The 22,391-nt window shown below is 39.5% G+C and overlaps 2 protein-coding genes across 2 annotated transcripts; both read right to left on the reverse strand.

The window, feature by feature from the left end:
- Window positions 1-3,002: 3,002 nt before the first annotated feature.
- msc (musculin (activated B-cell factor-1)) lies at window positions 3,003-4,801 on the reverse strand. The gene is made up of 2 exons (XM_020600046.1): window positions 4,282-4,801; window positions 3,003-3,287 (listed from the first exon to the last, which is right to left on the reverse strand). Exons 1-2 carry the CDS (start codon window positions 4,702-4,704, stop codon window positions 3,207-3,209), a joined length of 504 nt encoding a protein of 167 aa, XP_020455702.1. The 5' UTR covers window positions 4,705-4,801; the 3' UTR covers window positions 3,003-3,206.
- A 3,500-nt stretch (window positions 4,802-8,301) lies between these two features.
- On the reverse strand, window positions 8,302-21,306 carry trpa1b (transient receptor potential cation channel, subfamily A, member 1b). Its single transcript, XM_020600027.1, has 26 exons — window positions 21,204-21,306; window positions 20,393-20,568; window positions 19,479-19,586; window positions 19,206-19,314; window positions 18,607-18,752; window positions 17,709-17,845; window positions 17,076-17,124; window positions 15,991-16,090; window positions 15,793-15,893; window positions 15,251-15,426; window positions 13,981-14,145; window positions 13,702-13,816; window positions 13,383-13,549; window positions 13,064-13,154; window positions 12,892-12,951; window positions 12,682-12,774; window positions 11,835-11,905; window positions 11,506-11,662; window positions 11,277-11,366; window positions 10,699-10,868; window positions 10,466-10,595; window positions 10,204-10,386; window positions 9,923-9,991; window positions 9,520-9,621; window positions 9,310-9,428; window positions 8,302-9,025 (listed from the first exon to the last, which is right to left on the reverse strand). The coding sequence occupies exons 1-26, from the start codon at window positions 21,304-21,306 to the stop codon at window positions 8,812-8,814; spliced, it is 3,201 nt and encodes a 1,066-aa protein (XP_020455683.1). The 3' UTR covers window positions 8,302-8,811.
- Between the last annotated feature and the right edge of the window lie 1,085 nt (window positions 21,307-22,391).

Consider the following 22,391-nt stretch of genomic DNA (forward strand, 5'->3'; position numbering starts at 1 on the left):
ATGTTCAGTAGAGGAATTAATCTCCCTATGGGGATGTGTATACATTAGGAAAACATGACTGAATTAGACTGGGATTTATATATTCCTTTTCTCATTAGTGGTATCGAGTCACTGGATACTGAATAACAAACATACTAAAAGTAGGTTTGGAAAGCTCAAAGTGTCCAGGCTGGATTCCTGCAGAGTATGCAACATAAAATTAGTGCTTTTGGGGAAGGTACAAAGGCAGCCTTGCTGAAACCCCAGTGTTGGCTTTGGAGCTATAGTTCCTTCCTGTTCATGGAAATTTTTCTACAGATAATAATGCTTCAGTTGTAAAGAAAAAATGGTATTGTGCTGACCTTTCAAGGTGGAGGAAACTATATTATATCAAAGCAAAGTGTTTAGCCCCAATTTCTTTAATATCTGAAAATGGTTTTAAAAAGAAAAGAACAATGAAAATACTTAAAAAATATACTTTTATGTGAAAAACACAAAGGAACAAGAGGGTAAATGTAATCATTTGTATTCCCAATTAAATACCAAGTATTAACATTTGTTGAAGAAGTGATGTTTGGTGCATAGAAGAAAAATATCCAGGAAAAATAATGTAATACTGGTGTTTCTCAGTCCCAGTATATAGCAGAAAGTAAAGCAGTACGTGCCTGACTTGTTTGGCTCAATGTTGACCAATGTGAAGATATGCTGACCCCTGCTGGACATAAGGATTCATGGCTCCTGGAAATCGAGACGTATACTGAAACCACTGCAACACTGCTTAAGAAGGCAATGAGCTTCTCTTGGCTGTATAATTGTTGTATTATCCTTGTCCTAAAACTTGAAACTTGGCCTTTAAACAACTTTTTTTAAATTTATTTTAAGCAATTTAAAGGCAAAATCAGTATATGTCCCTTTTTTTTCATCACACATTAAGGATGGCTCTGTTCTATTCAAGTGTCCCAGTGAGCCACAACAGTGAGAGTGAGCCAGCATGAACAATACAACCATCTTTAATTTTATTATTTACACCTGTGCTTTGTTAAAATATCCTCTGATATTTCTGCTTTTAATATCTAATGCTTCATTCAGACTAACTGGAGCATTTTTTTAATGAGTACAAATGTTTTATCGATTAACTAACATCAACTCAACATTGAGGCCTAAAGAGAAATATTTTTAAAAACTAGATTTTTAGAAAATGGCAATTTCAACCAATCTAGAACTTTTTTTCACAATAACTAGAATAACTTTAGGACAGTTACTTAATGTGCTTTGGCTTACCTCTTGGCTGTGTGAATAACAATGCTTATTTGCATATATGCAGTAAGTACGACACAGATGGGGTTGGTGTAACTCAGCAGTAAAGGAAGTACATTTTCTTCATAGGCTTTAAACTGTTTTAATTTTTCATTAAAGAGACCTACTCTTGATATCCTCTCTACAAAGTGATTTTTTTTTAATTGGAAGAATTTATATTAACTAACTGAGAAGCCACAAAGTGTACATTGTAGACAAATGCATTATTATGATTTTTTTGTTTGTTTGTTTGTTTGTTTTTTAAATTTTTTGGCTGATTGTGAGGAATATCCTGAATTTGTTCTATGTTCATCACATTCATCACCACTAGATGCCACTCATACAACATTACAAACTGACCAGACCTGAAATGAAACTGGCTACAGCAGCACTGTGTCGCCTTAACAGTAGTGTCTTTATTGCACCAGCTAGTGCTGCCGTTAATAGGCACAAACTGTCAGAGAGCTGCCGTCAACTCACTGTGGGTGAACTATTCCATGTCCGCATGCCATTTTTTGTTAAATTAATTAAATTAATTAAATGGCGCCTCACTTTCAGTGCAGCCAAAATGCACATTGCTTAGAAGTTGCTTTCCTTGAAATAGGGTGTGCAAGAGTGGGCACAGACTGTGTGTGAGAAGGCAGCTCATTAGCTGTTGAGGTCCAGCAGATTGACTGGTTTTTCCCAGGCGAGCAATTTTGGGAAAGTCACCAACATGGCCAACAGCTGCAACTCTACATGAACCTGATGAAAACTCTTCCTCTCCTCTCCACATCTCTGTTTTCAGCTACGGTACTTTGTTTGCCTGTCCCATCAAACTGTCCCGGTCTGTACTCACATCTGTACTCACATCATTTTGTGGTTCAACTGAATAAAAGTGAGTTCTGTCTGTGATGTGTGATAAGGGTATGTGATAAAGGATAATTTCATAATTAGATCTCATGATGGTGTGTGTATTTTGATTCAGCATTTGTCCCTAAATGAGCACTGTGGAAAAGATACTGTTAACTGTGTTTTAGCAAAGAAGAATGATTAGAATGTGTTTGACAACAGAAAATCCACTTTTATGTTCATTTGAATAAAACACTGATTTGTAAACAGTTTTCCACCCCTTCCAAACTGCACTCTTAGAGATTGTTACATGCAAAAATGACACAATATCAGATAGTCTTTATTGGGTTTTCATGTCATACTCTGTGAGTGCTGCAGAAATACTGGCCATGTCTCTTTTGAACCATTAAGTTCGGCTTACTGCACATTTCAAGTCACATAATCTGTACTTTGTGATTTAGCCTGATTTATGGATGAAGTAAACACATAAAAGCATACTGTTAAATCAATGGAATCATACATTTTAACATCGGGGGAAATGGCTGGTGTTAACACATTGATCTGAAATGCAAACATTTTAAAGCCCAGATACTGTATATCACAAAGAGAATAAATAGATCTATTTTATAGATTATCTGCACATGTGTATTATCCTTTGATATAAACAAGTCAAATTAGCAAAACAGAAAAAGCACAACTGCATTTGAATTCCTGTCAAAGGTACTGGAATATATACAGATAGGAATATTAAGCAGATTGCTACTGTATATTACAAACAGAGTGATCTCACAAGCCCTTATTGTATGTCAGTGAGATTCTAGTGATGTGATCAATACTGTGTAATTAAACCAGGTTCACTGATCAATAGTTTGGCAAGTACGGATATCTATTTGGGGATTTAAAAACAAAAACAAAAAAAAACTGAAAACAGGAAGTTAGACTCAGTGTAAACATGCCATGGTACTGAATTCAGCAAACATGCACACAATGAACTACAGGTTTGTTTAGGACATGAGGTCACAGACGTAGCTACTGAAGAAGACTTCACTGGCTGACTTCAGGTTCTAGAAGAAGAAATCCGGTTCGTGAAGAGAGGTGGACTATGCTGTAGCTCCACAAAGTCTTACAGTGGATGAGATGTCTTGGTCTTCTGATCGCCCTGTTATCATAAATGGCCAAGTCTGTTAAAGCAGAAGACAACAGTTTTATGTAGCCGGGTCAAGTAATGAAATTACAGTTTCCTAAGGGGAGTTACTGAAACTCTCCCTGGTGCAGTAAGGTGTTGTTGAGTAAGTGCCCAGTGGGTGTCGCTATAATAGTTGTATACATGCAGTGCTCACCCACACCTGTATGAGGGCGCATCTGTTGTGACGTCATCACAGGCGAGCGTCCCGCGGGAAAAAGAGAGAAACAGAGACCGAGAAGGAGAAAAAGAGAGAAACGCAGGGAAATACAAAGCTCCGTGACGGCGTAAGTGTCTGACAGAAATTATATGAAGTCTGTATGGGTTACAGGTTGTAGTTCTGTGTTATTTGACAACATTGTGAATTTGGCTTGTTCAGAGGGGAGACAACACTGTCTACGACTTCGGGGTATTTACTCCAGAATTCCGGCATCTTGAAGTGAGTTTGAGTTGCTTCTAATGTGAAGTCTGAATATATTGTATCTGGAAAGTTATCTGTTGATATAGTTGTACCAGATTGTGCACGGATAATTTTGAGTGTATGTGCTGTTAGGAATAAGTCCACTACTGTTGTCTTATTTTTGTTCGACATATAAAAAAAGGGACTGACTATTGTTATTTAAACCCTTCTGTTAAGTAAAAACCAACTTCAACCAAAATTAATGCTGTCCTATTATTTGATAACAAGGGCAGTCGGGAAATAGGACCCACATTTGTTTTGGAGCTGTATGTGTTGGTCCGAAAACCACACACCTGGCCACATCCCAGCCCCAACATTTATTAGTAAAGAGACACATCAAACACATCTTTCAGAATCCCCATGAATTGTATCAGTCCTGAAAAAGATCTACATTTGGTGCAAACAAAACAAATTTAACTGAGGTATTTAGTTTTATGTCATTTCTAAACATTGGATTAGCCATTTTACCTTATAAGACGCTATAACCTGCTAAAGTGAAAAAATAACCCCTAATAAAGTTACATCTTCTTACCAGATTGACCGGGTGTACAAAGCTGTTCTCGAATCGGTCATCCTGCAGAAGTTGTCTAAGGTGAGATATGTAGCTCGATGCAAGTCGAAGCGTGTCCAGTTTGGACAGTTTGGTGTCCGCTGGTACCCAGGGCAGGCTGGTTTTAAGTCTGGAGAAAGCTTTGCTCAGCACTCTCATCCGCGCCCTCTCCCTGGCATTGGCCGCGTTCCTCTGCAACTGCCGCGCATCTTTCTGACGCGCCCTGGAGAGTCTGCGCTCATGTCTCATACATCCGTCCACGCCGTCGTCCTCCAACTCGTCGTCCAAATACCGGTTGGAAGTACAGCAGGTCATTTTCCGCGCGGTCTTTTGCAAAGGGTCTGCAGTTCTTCTGTGACATGTCTCATAGTCCTCAGCATCGCTTACTGCAGAGCCAGTGGACATGGCGGCTTCACCTGCGACTTGGAGGCAGACAGGAGAGGCCCTTTGCGGACAGCTTTGACTGAACAACGTGATTAGCTTTTATAAAACTAAAAGAGTTAACAGGCCACCACAGTTTCTAAAATAAACCTTATTTGAAGTTCCCAAAAATGAAAAACCATCTGGCATGAGGTCAAGTCTCACAATCGCGGTTCTCTCTAAAAATGACTAAATGAATATAAATGCCTGCTTCCCGTCTGATTTAAGTGTCCTGGACTTCTGTACATCACTACAGTTTTTTTGTTCGAACATTCCTCCTCCCCCTTTTTCTCCAAGCCACCGTGACCTCAGTGTGACCATAACTCTGTTTCCCTGTGCAAACTGTTAAACACTTTGCTCATTTGCAGCTCGATGGCTGCATTAAGCCTTGTACAGAAATAACTTGGTAAATCCAGTGGGAGCTGTAGTGAAACTGCAGAATAACTTTTAATTATACTAAACAGAGATACTCTCTCCAATGTGGTGTGTTACAGGAGTAATGCACCTTTTGGACTCATTGCAATGTTTTTAAAAACTGGAGTCACCCTCAGTTGCTATTAGTGTAATTCAAAAGCCAAAAAGACACTTGTGGCATTTTTTTCTGCGACTGAAATCAAATATTGTTCGGAAAGACGGAACTGCTGCAGAAGTTCCCACAGATGTGTTGCACTTGTAGGTTGCTTTGCAAAGTCTGGACACTGTGCTACCATTCCATCATTTGAAGGCTATCATCTTGTTCTTTTCTTCTACACAGCCTGTAGCTTTTTAAATAATTTTTGGCTCCTTATCTTGCTACATAATAAAACACTGAAAAGGCTTGTGTAGTAACATGGCTTTTTCCAACACTGCCTTTCTCCAGTACAGATAAAAATGTGTTGCTGTAAGTAATCATCAGAAGTTTAGACACCTGTAGAAATTGTTTGCATACATTTTTAAGGTGTAATTTACTTCCACCACTGAGGGAAAAAACAAGTTAACCTATTACTGTTTCCCTGAAAAGGGCTTCTTTTATATGAAATGTATAATGAAGTTTTTGGTGACTCTGGCAGTTTGTATCAGTTAAGGTTATTCACTGCACTGCTGCTTAAATGTAAAAAAAAAAGACAGGAAAAATGGGAGTGCTCTAATACTTTTGACTGATAGTGTATATAGTAAACATTCCCTTGGTCTGTCGGTCCCACAGATGTGTTTTGGTAATAGAAATGTCCTGAGGACCTTATCAAAAGTGTCTAATCCTTTTCTGGTTTCACAGAGGGATTGGGTTTCTGCAGATGGAGCAGCCTTTCACACGCAGCCTGTGTGCAACAGCACCAGCTGTTATTGGTTCCCATGACATCTGGAGCGTTGGCATGACAAGGGTGTGGCAGAGGCAGCGGGGCACCATCTTCATTCCCATAGTACCGCATTAGTTTTACTGTGCATTTTTGCATGAGACCATACAGGTCAGACAACGTAGCTTGCAGAAAAGAAGAAGGGACTATGATGTTCTAGGCCTTACACAATGCTGCCAGATTACAAATCTAAATGTGCTTACTACCTAGAACGTTTCAGAGAAAGAAACACTGTATTTGCTGTACCAGGGGAAACTGGATCAAGTTTGAAGTAGTGGAAACCCAATTTCTCAGTAAAAATAGAAATTCTGTGTCCACACAGTATTTACTTTCTCATAATAGTCCCAGAAAATCCCAGGTCCCAGGTTTAACCCTTACTCCATAAGTGTGAAATTAAGATTTTCTTTTCTTATAAAAATATAAAAACCCTGCCAAGGATGAACCTAAATGCAGCTGAGATCCATGCTTGAAGTTGGTAGCTGAATGCCAGGGTCACTATAGGGGAGGAATTACTACGTTAAATGCTTTACTGTACTGTAGCAGTTCCCAGGATGGTGTATAATTTCAAGCAGCACTCTGGCTTGAATCTCATGTTAGTGAGCTCCTATTATGTTCAGTCTTTAAACATGTTTATCACATATTGATGTTCCAGTTCAAATTTTCATTGCCATAAAGCTTTTCATTGTCACTTTGAACTGCTGTGCAGTTTTCCTCAGCTCATGTTTCCCTCTTTCCATGACCAGGAATACTCCAAGGACACATTGCCATGCTTCCCACAGTCCTGCTCTTCAGTGCAGTTTTTACAGTACCTGACATCAGCAGGACCTTGGATGTATCTCAGCTAATCCTTGGATGTCAGAGCTTCAGGCATGCTGCCATCTCATCCCCTGACTCTCCATCCATCAGTGAGGTGAACGGCTCACTGACACACTTGAAGGCACAAGCTAAGGGACACAAAAGGGTACTGGCTATGTGACACATATTTCAGCTGTTTCACTGACTGTCAACAAGAAGCAGGTTGACATAAAACATCCTACTTATTTGTCATTCTAGAGATGTAGCTCCTCAAGTAAAAGTAGAAAATATTGTCCAAAACATTAGTGTAATTGATAGTTACATGGTTATTGTAGTCGCCCTGGGAATAATTAGGTTCAGAGCCAACAGAAATAAATATCACTTTAAACTTGACTTGAAGGGAGAGCTAGAATTTGTCTATCAGCAAAAACCTTTAGGGGTCACAACCTCTGCTGGGAGAAGCAGAGGAACAGGTGCAGGCTCATGATGTCAGAGGCCTTTTTCTGTTTACCTCCTGACCTCCTGTGATTCCCATGATTGCCACTGAAACAGGTTGCAGCAGATGAAGCAGCAGCAGTGAAGAAGGAAGAACACAAATGTATCGACCATTGTGAAGCTTTAGAAGTTTTACTGTGTCATGCATTAAACCATTCCCAGCCTGTATGGACTTTAAAAAAACCCACAAGTTTGCACCCGATCTGAATGTTGTCACACCAGTCAGTGGCCCGTTATCACTTGTTTTCAACAACGTAGCCCATTTATGGCTCAGTAGGAACCAACTTTGCTTAATAGTGGACTTAAGAGATTGTTGTGGCCACTAAAGGTCCTCTAATATCTATCAAAGAAAAGCACCTACTGAGCATCCGCTTACTAGTAGGTGGAGCAGAGACCTATTGACAAATAAGTCCTGATAAGTTAACATGTGATACCAGGCCACTAATGATGTGACAAATCTGATTTGACTTTTTCCGTTTACTGCAATACAAAGATCCAATAATTAATAAATGTAATTCATATAATTTAAATTTCACACCTGTCTATAACAGAATAACTGTTTCAATTTACCAAAATGATTAACAAAAAGTTTGTTACAGGGAAAGTTACTGCAAGGCACTCAACTGAAACCATATACAATAATTTAAAGATCTGTGACATGCAGCAAAGGTCCCCGGCTAGAATCAAGCCATGCACATTACACTGCAGCCATTCTCCTACCAGAGCCCTCCATCACAGTCTCCTTTGAGAAAACACTCCTTGTGTGATGCACATTGGGGAAAATCAGCTTTGACGTTTTGCTCAGAATAACACAAAACATGAACTCACCCACATCTGGGAGATTTTCTTGGCTTTTATTGCAGTATTAATTCTATCACAAATCAGTTTCAATAAACACTAAAACTGAATGAAAACTGAAATGCAGCATTAGTTTTGTGCATAAAAAATTAAAATGGCTCATTTTTAATTCATTTTATGTTTAATAAGGTGGAAGAAGAGAAGTGAAAGCTCATGTTTAATAAATGAAAGCTCACATATTTCACACAAAGAAGCAAAAGCAACTGTGTAATAGATGTATGGCAGCACTACATACACACACACACCATGAAACTACATTACATTCTACAGTACTGTGGGTCACTGGTAACTTTAGTGCCATATACTGGATAAAACATTTCACAGTAATACCACATACTATGCAACTATATTCAGTATTCAACTATTATTCACATTCTTTGAAACTACATAATAGACTAATCAATGAAGTGTGCTTAATTAAGTGACCAGCTTCAGTATGTGTGACCAGCAGATACATTTAAGCTTTGACAATGGCAAACTCTTGATATAATGAATTACATTGTGAAGTAGTCATATACAGTTATATGTATATAGATTATTAATGTATGGAGTGACAATTCCGTTTGTGAAATGATGTAATCGCTATGTTTACATGTTATTTGGCTCACCCTCTTCACTTTTTTTTACACTCTATGGCCTTCATCAGTGGAACCCACCGAGACACACGGTGTCCTTTAGTTTTGGTCTGGCACAAGCTCGGCCACGTGCCGCGTTTGATGTTCACAGGACCGTCATAATCGTCGGCTTCCGAGGTGATCTCCATCTTCTGGATGATGAGCTTCAGGAGGTTGTGCTGCTTCTCCAGCATGCTGGACATCTCTTTCATCCTAGAGAACAAACAGTCATATCCTTCTTTAACATGGTCACAGCCACTCAGTCTTGGAACCACTAGATGGCGCACATGCATCAAAAACAGCTATTAAGTTGTCCTTTTCCACTATTTTAAATTATTTTCCACACACCTTTTAGTGCGCACTCTGCATGAACCACTTTTAACCATTGCATGACTTATGGTAATTAATTGCATTTGTGGTACTTCTCTCTAAGGTGACTATGCTACTTTTATTTAAGTGGACAATCTGAGTACTTCTTTCACCACAGTTTGTTTTACCTGCTTTTGTGCTTCACAAGCTCATTCTCTATCAGAGTGCATTTCTGTGATTTGGACTGCAGATGACTCCAAACATCATTTTTCTCCTCTTCCCCTGAGATGAGTTGGTTTATGTAGCGCTATAAAACAAGTGAGCAAGATCAAGGCAGATGTCTAACTGCTATAAGTTACAAAGAAAATAAATGTTGAATAGCTGTTCACTGAGCATACCCTGGAGCACTTGCGATTGGGGTAGATAGTGATGGAGGGTTTGTCGACCCTTTTCATAAACCAATAAGGGAGCTTATCTTCCAGAGCGGTGTGGAGGTCAATCTGAGGTCAAAAGGTCAGATTTTGACAGCCTCTGCTGATCATTACTTAATATTGTTACATTAAGTACATGTCACTTCTCGCAAAAATGTTGCCATATTTGCATTTGTTGTGAATCAAACAGGTTAGAGTTTTATTTGGATTTTGCTACATATTTTGAATGTGTGGTTGTCCACAAAGTACAGTATAGCCATGGCAGACTGGGCAAGCACAGAGCAAGCAACTTAAAAGATGTTTCATGCTCTGAAAAGGCAACATACATTTTAAAAGAGAAAACCTGGGAACAGACTGTTTTCACACATACCTGCATGGCAATTCTCTTTAACGAAGCATTTCTTTGTACTTCTGCAATGTCTCCAACTGCTAAACCAATCTACAACAACAAAAGCTTTTATAATGAATGTCAGATATTCAGCTATTAACATCAACTCACACCTTTAATGAGAGAAGTGGAGCTGTTCATAAGTGCAAGGAAAAGGAATCAAAGCACCGGAACAAATATAATATTTTATAACAAAAAATAATGTAGCAAAAAGAACTAATGTGTAGATGGAAGGTCACTGTTCACAGTCAGGACATGCTTACCAGCAGGTTCACCAGCAGTATTGGCATGAGCAGAACAAAGTTCACAAAAATGAAGTAGGTTAAGAGACTGAACGGAAGCTCATGTTTTAGATAAGTATCAAGGAAGTTATTCTGGTAGTTCAGTTCCCCGACCATCATCACAAAGGTCTGCATCACTGACAGTGGTACACTGTCAAACTCTTTCTAAGGGTAGACAAAAAGGACATTTATTATGGTTAAATACAGCAGGGCTTATACATGAATTAGCTTGATATTCTCCTACCTGGTTTAGCATTAGAGCATGAAACGCCAATCCAAATGCTAACATCAGGTACAAGAACAGCATAACAATCCGGACCAGTGTCTTCATGATCTCCCCAAACATCACAACATAGATACCAACACCCTCAAACCTGAAGAAACAGCAGATTATACCAAACTGTGGCTTTTGCACCATGAAAAATATATCATGGGGCATAAGAGGAAATGAGGCATTTAAATCAGAATGAACAGTACCTCTGGAGATAAAGGAGAAATCCAACCCAGGAGTTGAAAACTGCCACTGCCCCTGCTTGCCAGTGTAAAGAACCCTCTGCATTGAACATGATGGGGATGATGAACAGAAGAGAGCAGACGGCCGAGAACCAGTCACACTGGTTGGAAAAATCCTTGAAGTAATTCCAGCGCTTTCAAGTGATAAGAGAAAAATACAAAATAATTTAACAAGGAGACAAAGTTTCTTACCCAGTGTTCCATGCCTGAGTAGCCAGTACAGTGTTTCACTTAGATAATCATGTGTGACACCATTTGAACTGTACATTTCTGAACATGGAATGTGATGTGGCAGTGTTTCTTATAAATGTGGTCAAATGAGGTAGGGTAAAGGTCTGACCACGGGCATTCACTGATTCTCCAAATCTGTGTAAATCACCACACACACACACACACACACACACACACACACACACACACACACACACACACACACACACACACACACACACACACACACACACACACAGTGACTGCTAGTGTATCCACTAGATTTATAAGCACAAGTTCTATGTGTGGTAATGACTCTTGCGTAACAGTACCTGTTGCGTTATCTGCACCAGTTCCTTCGCTATGCAACAGATGTTCATGACAAAGACCATCACCATACAGAAGGACAAGAACAGACTTTGCTGTGAAATAACAAAATTAAGACTTAACTTAATTCAGGGATATATACTGCATCATAATCATGTTTATAACTGTGCTATATAGGCACTTGATTCATTCACATGCAGCTATTTTTTTAATACTGATCACTGTCATTAGTACCTCTAGGAAAGAAACAGGCACCATCATGATACTGTGCTCGCCTGTGTCAGTAGTGTTCATAGTAGGCCTAAGAGTCACCATCAGGTGAGTCAAAGGCAGCAAGCCTAACAGGTACATGAACATGTTGAGCAAATGAGCTTTGCTCCCATATGCAACCCTGTGGATGAAAAAGAAAGACACCTAGAGCAGTTATGACATTAGAAAAGTGACATTCAAAGTAAATGATGCAATGGTATTTTGGAATAGAGGGAATCATGCTTCTTGCAATCTGAGCAGCAGTCACAAACTGTCAAATAAAATCACTCAGGGGTTGAATTACACATACACACCACTTCATTGCCAGGTACTTTTTGCAGACAGGGTGGTTGAGGAGCTCAATGCGGTTGTACTGCGCCATCGCCTGCAATAAGAGTAGCAAAACAGTCTGCTCTTAACCACACATACAAGCAGGAAACAGCAGCCTGAGCTAAAAAGAGGTTTAAAATATGTGCATATTCTTGATCTCCACAGGAGTATAGTAGGATCACATCAGCAGGGAGAAACATGCACCGTTTTACTATGTTGATCAAAGATTGTGTTTTGTAATATATTAAATAATGCAGTGACACTAGTGAAGGAAGTGGTGGTTGCTATGTGGATGACTAACAATTACATAACATCTTTTGTTCTTCTGGCAGAGTTCTTCAATAAAGCCTGGTAAATTTGGTCACTCATAAAAGGAAATTAGTTCAAAGTTAATTATAATATAATCCAGTCTTATATGAATTTGCAGTACAAAGGTGTGCTTTTTAAGTTAGTGTTTGTCCAAGACAATCACTAATCACACATGGCACTTGGTAAAGGATGATATGGCATTGTGACCCTTCCTCCACCTCCCCCGATACATCCACTACAATGCACAATAAGAGATTGAGCACTACGACAGCCAACGGCAGTGGGTATTGAAAGTAAAATCTCAGCCTCAGACCTTGCATATATAATTGTCACTGTAGAACAGTGGATGGTGAAAAGTGTCTCCACTATCCCTTAACAGGCTTATCCTCATGCAAAATAAGTGCACTCGGCTACATGAAGGTGAGGAGTTAAGTTTACGGTCAGTCACTGCTCATCAGTCATGGGGCAGCGGTGTATTTGCATTGTGCTACATTAGTCATATTCTAGAAGGAAGCTGCTTACATTGAGGGCAGCCAGTGGCTGATACGTTCCAGTCTTGTCACTCGACTTCTTCACTGAAATGGGGGCTTGGAGCCATGTGAAATCATATTCAATCTACAACAAATAAAGAACTGCAGTTATTTCCTTGTATAGTAGATATAGTACTTTATACATTTTGTATATATAGTAGATATGCTAGAGAGTGTTTTGTATAAGTTGTAGCTGAATTACATGGTAGTCAGGACTGTTGTGATCATCATCTGATTCCTTCACACAGCGGTCCAGTAGGTGCTATTGAAGAAAGTAAAAAATAATGTGACAGACAGCGTATCCTGTATACAGTGTATGAGGCGAGTTAATGTGCACACACACACACTTTTTGATAGTGTGTTTTTTTTCTAACCTTGCAGGTCTCAGGCAGGAACTCTATCATATCTAGTATGGGACATCGCTGGCTTGAGTTGTGTTTGAACAGCTGTAAAGCCTCAGCACATCTGGTAGATGAAATACAAAAAAAATAACCTTAAAACCAGTAAAAAGTGTAGACATTTTAAAAACTGTGTCTCCAAAAGTAAACTAGTGATTTGTGGTACTACTGGAGTCTAAATAATGGTATGGTCACATAAAAACATTTCAACTTCAAATTTTGTGCTGTTGAAAAAGTTGTAAAAGTTATTTTAAACTTGAGCCTTTTCTTTTACATAACAGTTTTAATAACCCACCTCTCACTGTCAATTACAGTATTCACCACATCTTTTTTCCCATTTTGCAAAGCTTCATGAAGGAATGAAGTGTCATTCTTGTTTAAGATGAGCTCTGCTCCCCGAGCCAGCATGAGCTTGACTGCAGCCACATGTCCCTCTCTTGCTGCAACATGGAGTGCAGTGTTCTGAAAGATACAAAAATAACAGCACGCAGTGCACTGTATTTATTATAGGACATTAATTATTAGTGCCCTGGTGTTTGGAAACCAGCTGAACATATCATTCATAAATGACTGAAGGCTATAGTGTGAAAATAGTAAACAATGGTATTTCATACCCCATCCTCATCTGTTTTATCCAGTAACTTGGGATTGGCTGACAGGAGAATGTCTATAGTATGTGTGTACCCTTCAGATGCAGCATGATGCAGACAAGTCAAACCTTTGTAATCACTGCACACAGGACAAACAACAAATAAAACAAATTAAACTTGTAGACAGATGTATGTAGAGCAAGCGCTGCAGGTTTGCAAGTATGTCTACACAGTGTATAGATGAAATAATAGTACAACATGCTGTTTTGTTTGTGACCGTTCAATCATTTTTTGGGGGGTAACCTGTGAAAGAGGGCTCCTTTGCGCAGTAGCAGCTGTACCACCTTGGTGTGTCCCCCTTTTGAAGCCAAATGAAGAGGTGTCAGGCCCCGCTCATCACCTTCATTTAGCAAACGAGAGTCTGTAATGGACTCTAGCAGTCGCTGACATGTATTGATGCGTCCATACCTTAAGGAACAGAGATTAGGAGAAGCATTAGGCTGTGGAAGAACTTTTAGTCTTAAGATCTGATTATCTTTTAAGTAGAAACACTGTGTGCAAAGCCCAGAGAACAAAGCCAGAGCTTTGAGGCATAATACAGCACATTTCCTCTTGGTGAATTATTTTTGTTTACAGACACCTAATGTTATTGTTAAAAGGCATGAACCTTTAGTTAAAAAGCAGGTAGAGCTTGGGGTGTTTTAATAAATAATGGTGCTGTAAACTACAAGGAGTTAAACCTGTATCAGAAGTTATGCTATGCTCTTTCTTCACCTCAAACTTTTAAAGTTAGCAGCAGCACTTTTGTCAGTGCACAGGGACAGGTGGGGAAATGAGGTGTCTAGAAAAGTTAAAGTATGACATCATACAGGACATAGTGACCATCACATCTTCTCTAGCACTAATGAAATTGGCCTACAGTACAGGGTGGAAAAATCAATATCAAAAATAATGGCTGTCCACTCATTCCACACTATCAATAACATTTCTTTACATGTTTCTTGTTAATTTAATTTCAACTTTGTGAGAATTCCTTTGGATAACTGTGTATTAGGTATGTGCTCCAGCTGGGGGAGCATGATTCTTGAATAACTAGAGAAAGTTTTTGTGTTTAAACTGTTTATTTGAACTGTCTCTACCCATTGGCTGGAACTGCCTTATGATGTAAGATAAATTTTAGCGTAAGCTGACAAAGTAATGTAGTATCATATTACACAGAGTAACTAGAGGAACATTTTCAGAATGATCCTAAGCTACTAGTGAAGCTGATTAAGACAAGGATGATGTGCAACTGCATTAAACCCTAATAAAGCAATTTCTCAAAATAAATTAGGAGATTGTGTGTAGAAAGTAATGGCTCTAGCTTTTTACCAGCAATTCCATGGGATCTATTATAAAATATAAAACACTAACATATAAACAAAGAGCATACATGTTGCATACCACATTAGTCAACAGCAGTGACCTTACTGGTACTTTCATTTAAGCAACTTGGAGCAAAAATCAAGTCAAATCAGTGATGTTTAGTTCACTAGTATGGAAAGTGATTCCCTTGGGAGCTGGTCAAACTCACTGAGCAGCAAAGTGGAGGGCAGACTTCTTGTCCTTCGACTTGCATTTGAGACCGACCTGCCCTGAGAGGCCCAGCATGTTCTTCACTGAGTCATGGATACCCAACCTACAGGCGTAGTGGAGTGGGGTGCAGCCTTCATTGTCCTCACAACTCAGCAATACCTTCACACTGTTAAGCTAAAAGTTAAACATGTTAAACACCTTGTATTGATACATTACTGTAGGCCCATATTAAGTATTGCACAGATGCATTGAGCATTCTGCAGCAGTCCTGCAAGCATTAATGTATGCTCTAAACCTGCATACATCAACTGTCCACTAGTGCTCATTTTGAAGGCTTTGGCTCATTGTAGTTTTTGGTTAAGTTTACATTGTTTTAAATAATTATCTGGCTCAGTGAGAGTGTAAGGAACCTTGTCATCTGCCTTGAATTCATGCAGCTTTGATCAAGGACAGTACAGTTTCTAGTCTTAGTGATATCTTTGTCTAAGCCACATATGGTGCATTTGGTAGGCTACAAACAGACTACACTGACAAATGTACCTGCAGTACTTCTTCTGGGAGATTCTTCAGACCCTTGGGCTGCAGAATGGCCAGGTGAAGGAAATTGCAACCATAACTGTCTCTCACATTTACATTTGCCCCTAAAAAGATTGCAATAAATACTGTATTAGGTTTTTTTTTTTTACAAATTATGCAAGCATTGCTTGAGGAGTTACGAAGTACAGTACTTAGGCTCACCTTTTGACAGAAGCAGAGCCACAGTTTTCCATGCTCCACAGCTCGTAGCCAGCAGCAAGGGAGAGTTTCCTTTACAGTCAGTGCTGTTTAGGTCTGCACCCTGAGGAGAAAGTGCATTAAAGTGTTGTCTCTTTCAAGGGTCTAAGGACACAGGGTGTTGTTCACTGTTAAAATTGTAAAGACCTTTGAGCATAGGCAGAGCCTGGGATGGCCAGGGATGGCATTGGCCACCCCCATTTGAGAGCCCCCCCCCCTTGCCAGAGTCTAAATGTGATACTTGTCAGTATTAATGAATGAAAAACCAAAAACAATGACAAGTTGTTACATCAAATCAAACTAAGATATTTCCAGTGCTTTATAGTTAATATCTGTCAAATTAGTTTTACTTTACAACATGCATGCAAAATAAATTAGCAATACACCAAGCCCAAAACCTTGGTGGATCCATTGGTAGAGAGCCTCTTTCAATTTTATATTCTGCCGTCGAATAGTCTCTGGTGAAAGCTGATGTCAGTCTCTGTAGACTAATTCATAGTTTGACATCTGATATACTCAGGGTATACAAGTTTATGTTCTGCTCCAGTGTTTGCTAACAAAATGAGCTGACAGGAAATAAACCTTTTCCTAGCCTGTTTAAACAGGCTATAAAGTGCTACAGATGGTGACAGATGGTCTACAGGGAAATGGCAGCACTTTTAACCTTCGCAAGATGTGTTTGAAATACTAATGCTATTTAGTGGTGGCAATGATTACAGATAAAGTGGCAGGATGACCGAATTACAAAATCCAAAGAGTATAGATAGTCCCCATCAAAAATGCAAAAGTTGTTGAACAAATGCAGTTTTTCCATATTTGATGCATTTTCTTGCACTTAAGGCAACAGATTAATAACACAATCCATGATACTGATGTCCTTCGCCCGATTGCTGGCTGGGATTGGCTCCCGCCCCCCCCCCCCCCCCCCCCCCCCCCGCCGACAACGAGGTGGAAAAGGCAAATGAATGAATGAATGATACTGATGTTGGAAATCTCCTTTGCATAACAGGTGTGGGGTGTGTTTGTGTATATTTGTCTGCCTTATTTACCAAAGAAATTAGGTACTCTGCCAGGTCTGCATGGTCAAATATAGTAGCCCTGGAAAAGTAAACACAATTGCTGTAAACCAACCACACAACACATGATTTTCTGAGGTCAGATATCAACTAGGGACAGGCTAAATCAAATTTATCTTTATCAGAGCATGATAACAACCAGAATTGTCTTTGTGGCTACACTTTTAACTCCAGGACTGTAATGGTTCATTTAGTGACATTTTAATAACTGTATCCTGGTATTTTGGTGACATTCTTCAGGAAGAAAGAGACTACAGCGAATCTAGAATCAATTCTAGATTATTATCCATTTAGTATTTGTACTTTATGTTGTGAAGATAAACCAATAGTTCTAAATTTTGGAATATATACATATTTGCCAAGATTTGTCATTTCTGTACAGCAAACAGGAAGCCACAGTCTAGCTCAAACAGGGGTCTGTCAGTAGTTATCAAAACACACATACTGCATCTGTATGTCTAAAGCTCTGTAACACTAATCTGTACCAAAACAGAACATTAAGAAAAACAGTTTGTGAATTTACAGGAGATTACTTACCAAACAAACTTGACATGATCAATAGACTGAATACTGTCAGTATCAAAATGGAGGCGTAGGGGAGCCCACCTGTGTAGAGGGGTCTGATGTGCCCCATCTGTCAGGTTGATTACATCTTCCACTTGGTCAAAGGAGGAGAGCATCAGTTTGACCACCTCAGTAGCACCCTGAGTGCAGGCCAAATGAAGCGGCGTGGACCTGTCATTCTGGACAGCCACAAACACTGATGCATTATGAATACAGTAAATCAGTATAATAAATATTCACAAGCTCTTTTGACACAATTAGGATTATTACGTACAGAATCACTGCCTCATACCGAGTTAGACAGAGCACATATTGTACTGTACACAGGAAGCAGCATGCACACTAATCACTCACACATGTCCCCACTATAACATTAGCAAAGCAACTTGCAGGTTTGCTGACTGAACACAGGTGTAACACAAGCCTCTGATGAACACATGACTGACAGGAGGATGCCAGCGGTTGCTCCACTCAGCTTTATAGTATAAATGGAGGCAATGTTGTATCATTCTAGCCAACTGAAGCCATTACTGTACTATTCCAGCTGTATCTGTGCCGCTAGACATAATGGTCACTCCCAGATAGAAGTGATAACACTAACCTGCTATAAAAATACACAGAGATTTTTTTTTGTTTTGTTTGGGAAATGCTTTACAGCTGAAGGCAAATGGAATCGAGATTTAAAAAAATGCAAATCTGGCAAGTCATGAGGTGAACAGATGGAAGTTGAATAGAAGCATTTGTTATTTGTAGCCTCCAGGTGTATATTTATGATTATGTGATGCTGGTATGAAAAACAGCCAACACTTTGACAACCAAATGTCTGCCCTTCTCTATGCCCAGTTTGAAGGTTTATGAAAAGTGCAGATGCATGCAGTGTTATGTATTAAACCAACGCTGACATGTGTACCTAATCTTGTTTGTTTTGTGCCGTCAGTACCTGTTGCTGGTCGACTTTGGCCCCATTAGCGATGCAGCAGCGAATGGTTTCAAGATTCCCTCCACGAACAGCCAGATGGAGGGGACTGCTATTGGATTTGTCTAAATAGTTAATATGTGTTAAAATGGAGTAGCCCAACTCCTCTCCTGCCGAAACAAAATTAAACAGTTTAATTGTGAATAAAACATTGTATTCATATAAGGCTTGTAATGAAGGTTTTCTTTAGTTAATGCTTGTTGGTGTAAGTTTATTTGTATTTATTACTGAGGTCCATCTTATACCTTTCTACTTTCACTTTAATATCTAGCTCCTTTCATGTTGTACTGTGAATAGCCATCAGTTCCCTTGCTCAGCAATCACAGAAATATAAACATTTTGTCCCTGGACTAAACCTTTTTTAGCAGCACACCATTTACTAAGCAGACCTCCCACTGTGGATAAACACACTGTCAGTCAGCGACCTCTGTATAAAGTATCATGGACATTTTTCTGCAAAATATCTGAACTCTGTTGTCATCCAGCTGTTTGGCCTTATAAAAACCTTTTTCGTTTTTGTCAGCACTTTCAGTTTTGATGATGGATTATTCATTTCATCATACCATTCTTCAGGATCTCTTCCATGGCTTTCTTTGCACCAGAAAAGGCAGCTGCGTGAATGGGATAATGGCCGAGTTTGTTCTGTTGGCACAGTCGCGCTCCATGCTTCATCTTCGGGAGACAGGAGAATGGATGACAGACAGACATTATTCCAGTGAGCAGGCTGTCAGTTTCATGACTGTAAGACGTTGTGCATGGATGACAGTTATCCTTTAAGCGCTGATGCAGGTATACACTAAGAATGTATGAATATAGTCTGAAAGCCTTGTACATACCAATATTCTGATAGCCTCACAGTTGTTGATGGAGCAGGCCAGCATCAAGGGGTTGTTTCCAAGGTCTCCCTCCAGATTACAGTCTGTAATGCTGTAAGATACCAGTAGCTGTAGGGGGCAGAGATAAACACGATGTGATCCACCCTGTGCCTACTGTTCTCAACTCTAATACCCATGTCTGCATCCTTTACCCTTTACCAGCCAAATGCTATGGGGATAACATGATAAGTAGACTGCTGAGTCAGATATGGAAACAGCAATGGGTTTACTTTGGAATGCAGTGGCTGCTCAAAGCTCCTAAGGCATAAATTTGATGATGCAATGTTTTTGAGCCTACCATCTTTCCTGTTAGCAGGAAATCAGGATGAACTAAAACTAAAGGAAAAAAGCTTGACAAGCATTGAAAATGTAATTCACAAAGCAAATTTACTCAAATAGGCACTGTATAAAAATCTGAATATTAAATTTGATTATATTACATATCTGCAGTCCCTTCCCCCTTAGGGCTCTGAAGAATGCTGCATTTATGGCAAACATCAAATGACAAAAACACAGTTTAATGTATTTTTATATAATATCACAAATAAAAAATGTGAAGCAAACTACAAATGCGGGGAAAACAAAACAAGACTACTCTATCATGAGCAAAAATACACAGAATGCCAACCTGCTTTTCTGACTCCACTCCTACTGTACCATAAATTTTTTATAGTCTCTTAACAGAAAAACACCCAAACCAAAAATTCATTGGTCATTTTCAGTCATCACTCAAAAAGCACCTCCAAATAATCAAGATGGGGTGTGTCATTTGTGCCTAAAAAATCGGCAATGACCATGTTATTTCTGAGAAAACACCACAAGAGGAAACAAATTTCATATAAATTGCTGTTTCAACTGTTTTTCAGCCTCCTCACTTCCACCAGAATGTTGTATCCAAGGTTGACAGCCAGGTGCAGAGGGGACAGGAGGACCTTGTTGAGAATATTGGGGTTGGCCCCCAGGTCTAAAAGAGTCCTGCAGCTCTCGGCCTGGTTGTTCTCCACTGCCCAGTGTAGAGGCACGTTGCCCTGCTCATCACAGCTGTTCAGTTCTGAGGATACAAGTACATGTGAAAATATACATTGTCAGAAAGCAGGTGGGAGTGGACCCAATGTACAGACACACCAGGAGCTGAACACAAAGGAGTTTAGTACATATGCAAAAGAACGGTGGACAGAGCAAGTACTGGACGACACAGGTAAGTAGCGTGGAGAAATGGAGACTGGGGAGCGGAGAACACAGAGCCTGGGAACGAAGCTGGGAGTGCAAAGCATGCACAGTGTAGAATAGCAAGGACAGAAGCATCAGTGAACTATAAAAATGCAAGAAGCAAAAGGAAAAGGGGCGTATATGTAGTAGACTAAAATGGGAGATAACGAATGACAGGTGGATGCAATGATGGGTGATTACACTGGTAGAGACGTGACAAGCAGGGAGAGACGGAATCTGGAGAAAAACATCAGAAAAACAGAAAGCGAGATCCACAAACCATAACACACATGTGCACAAACACAAATACATAAAGGTACTTGTAAATACTGCCACCTCTTATAGTACATGTACTAGGCCAGATATTTATAAAAATCATTCATACTGTTCCATACAGTAGCTTAAAGAATGACTGTACAGTGATTCACAACATTTTACTTGTGCTGAAGTGTAAAGCAGTGACTGACGTGTGCTTACCCTGTGAAGTTATGACAGAGGTGATGAATTGGATGAGATTGACATGGCCCCCTCCAGCAGCATGATGAAGGGGGCTAGCCCCACATTCATCTTTCTCATTCATGACGTCTGGGCTCTTCCTCACCAGGTTACCCAGGAGAGTCAGGTCACCCTTCTCAGTCAACTACAGTTAAATATAAAAAGCAGCAGAGAGAGAAGGGAAGATGTCCGTTAACATACAACTCAATTTGTTCACATCTGATTTCACCACAGATTCATGATAACAAGACTAACTCTGGTAAAAGCTGATAGATGTTAACATTTATCCTTAAGTGGTTTCTGATGTTGCTGAAATATAACAGGTATTACTCTTTGTTTTATTGTCAGGCAACTCTGTCTTAAATACAACGTTATACGATACCAGATTTGTCGTTAGGTCCCTACTCAGCTCTTTACCATGACTTTCTATAAGGTTCTTCACCAGCATGAGTTAGGACCAAATTTCAATATTTTTCCTTCAACTTCAACTCCAACTATACAATGTCTACAATGCTTGGACTTGGACTACTGTACGTTGCACAATAACATCCACATAAGATCTACCACACACCAACATATGATCTGGGTAGTAAGTAATATTACAGATGTACTGATCCACAACAAATAATGGTACAGACTTGCAACTAAGATCAAATGCTAGCTGAAATTCTCCTGATGCAGCAGGGTGTCAACAGATTTGATGTATCTTCACGTTACTGAGCCAAGTCCTGAAGAAAACTGCCATTAATGAAATACCATTTGCCTGAATAACTTTCAAACTAATTATATCAATGTGATTCCAAATGCTAGGGGCAGGTCTTCATGGTCAAAGATTCATATTATGAGGGTCACTCTGTTATGGGTACATAGCTTTTAGGTGTAATGGCATTATGGAGACAGTGGTTTATGCTCTGGTGTACTGTAAGCCTCACCTCAAATACATTTAGGTTTGCCACAGCTGGATCCTCATCCTCTATGACGTATGTGTAACAACTGGTCTGTCTGACCACGTCCCTGCTGAAGTTCATCACTTAACAGACATTCAGTGGAGATGGCAATGACACGTGTCTGGGCATAAGCACAAACACACACATGAATGCACATAATTATATGCAAGCAAGAGCAAAATGCTAAAAAGAAGAAGAAGAAATCCACTATACTGTATTTTAA

This window comes from Monopterus albus, unplaced genomic scaffold, assembly GCF_001952655.1.
Source record: "Monopterus albus unplaced genomic scaffold, M_albus_1.0 scaffold44.1, whole genome shotgun sequence".
NCBI lineage: Eukaryota > Metazoa > Chordata > Actinopteri > Synbranchiformes > Synbranchidae > Monopterus > Monopterus albus.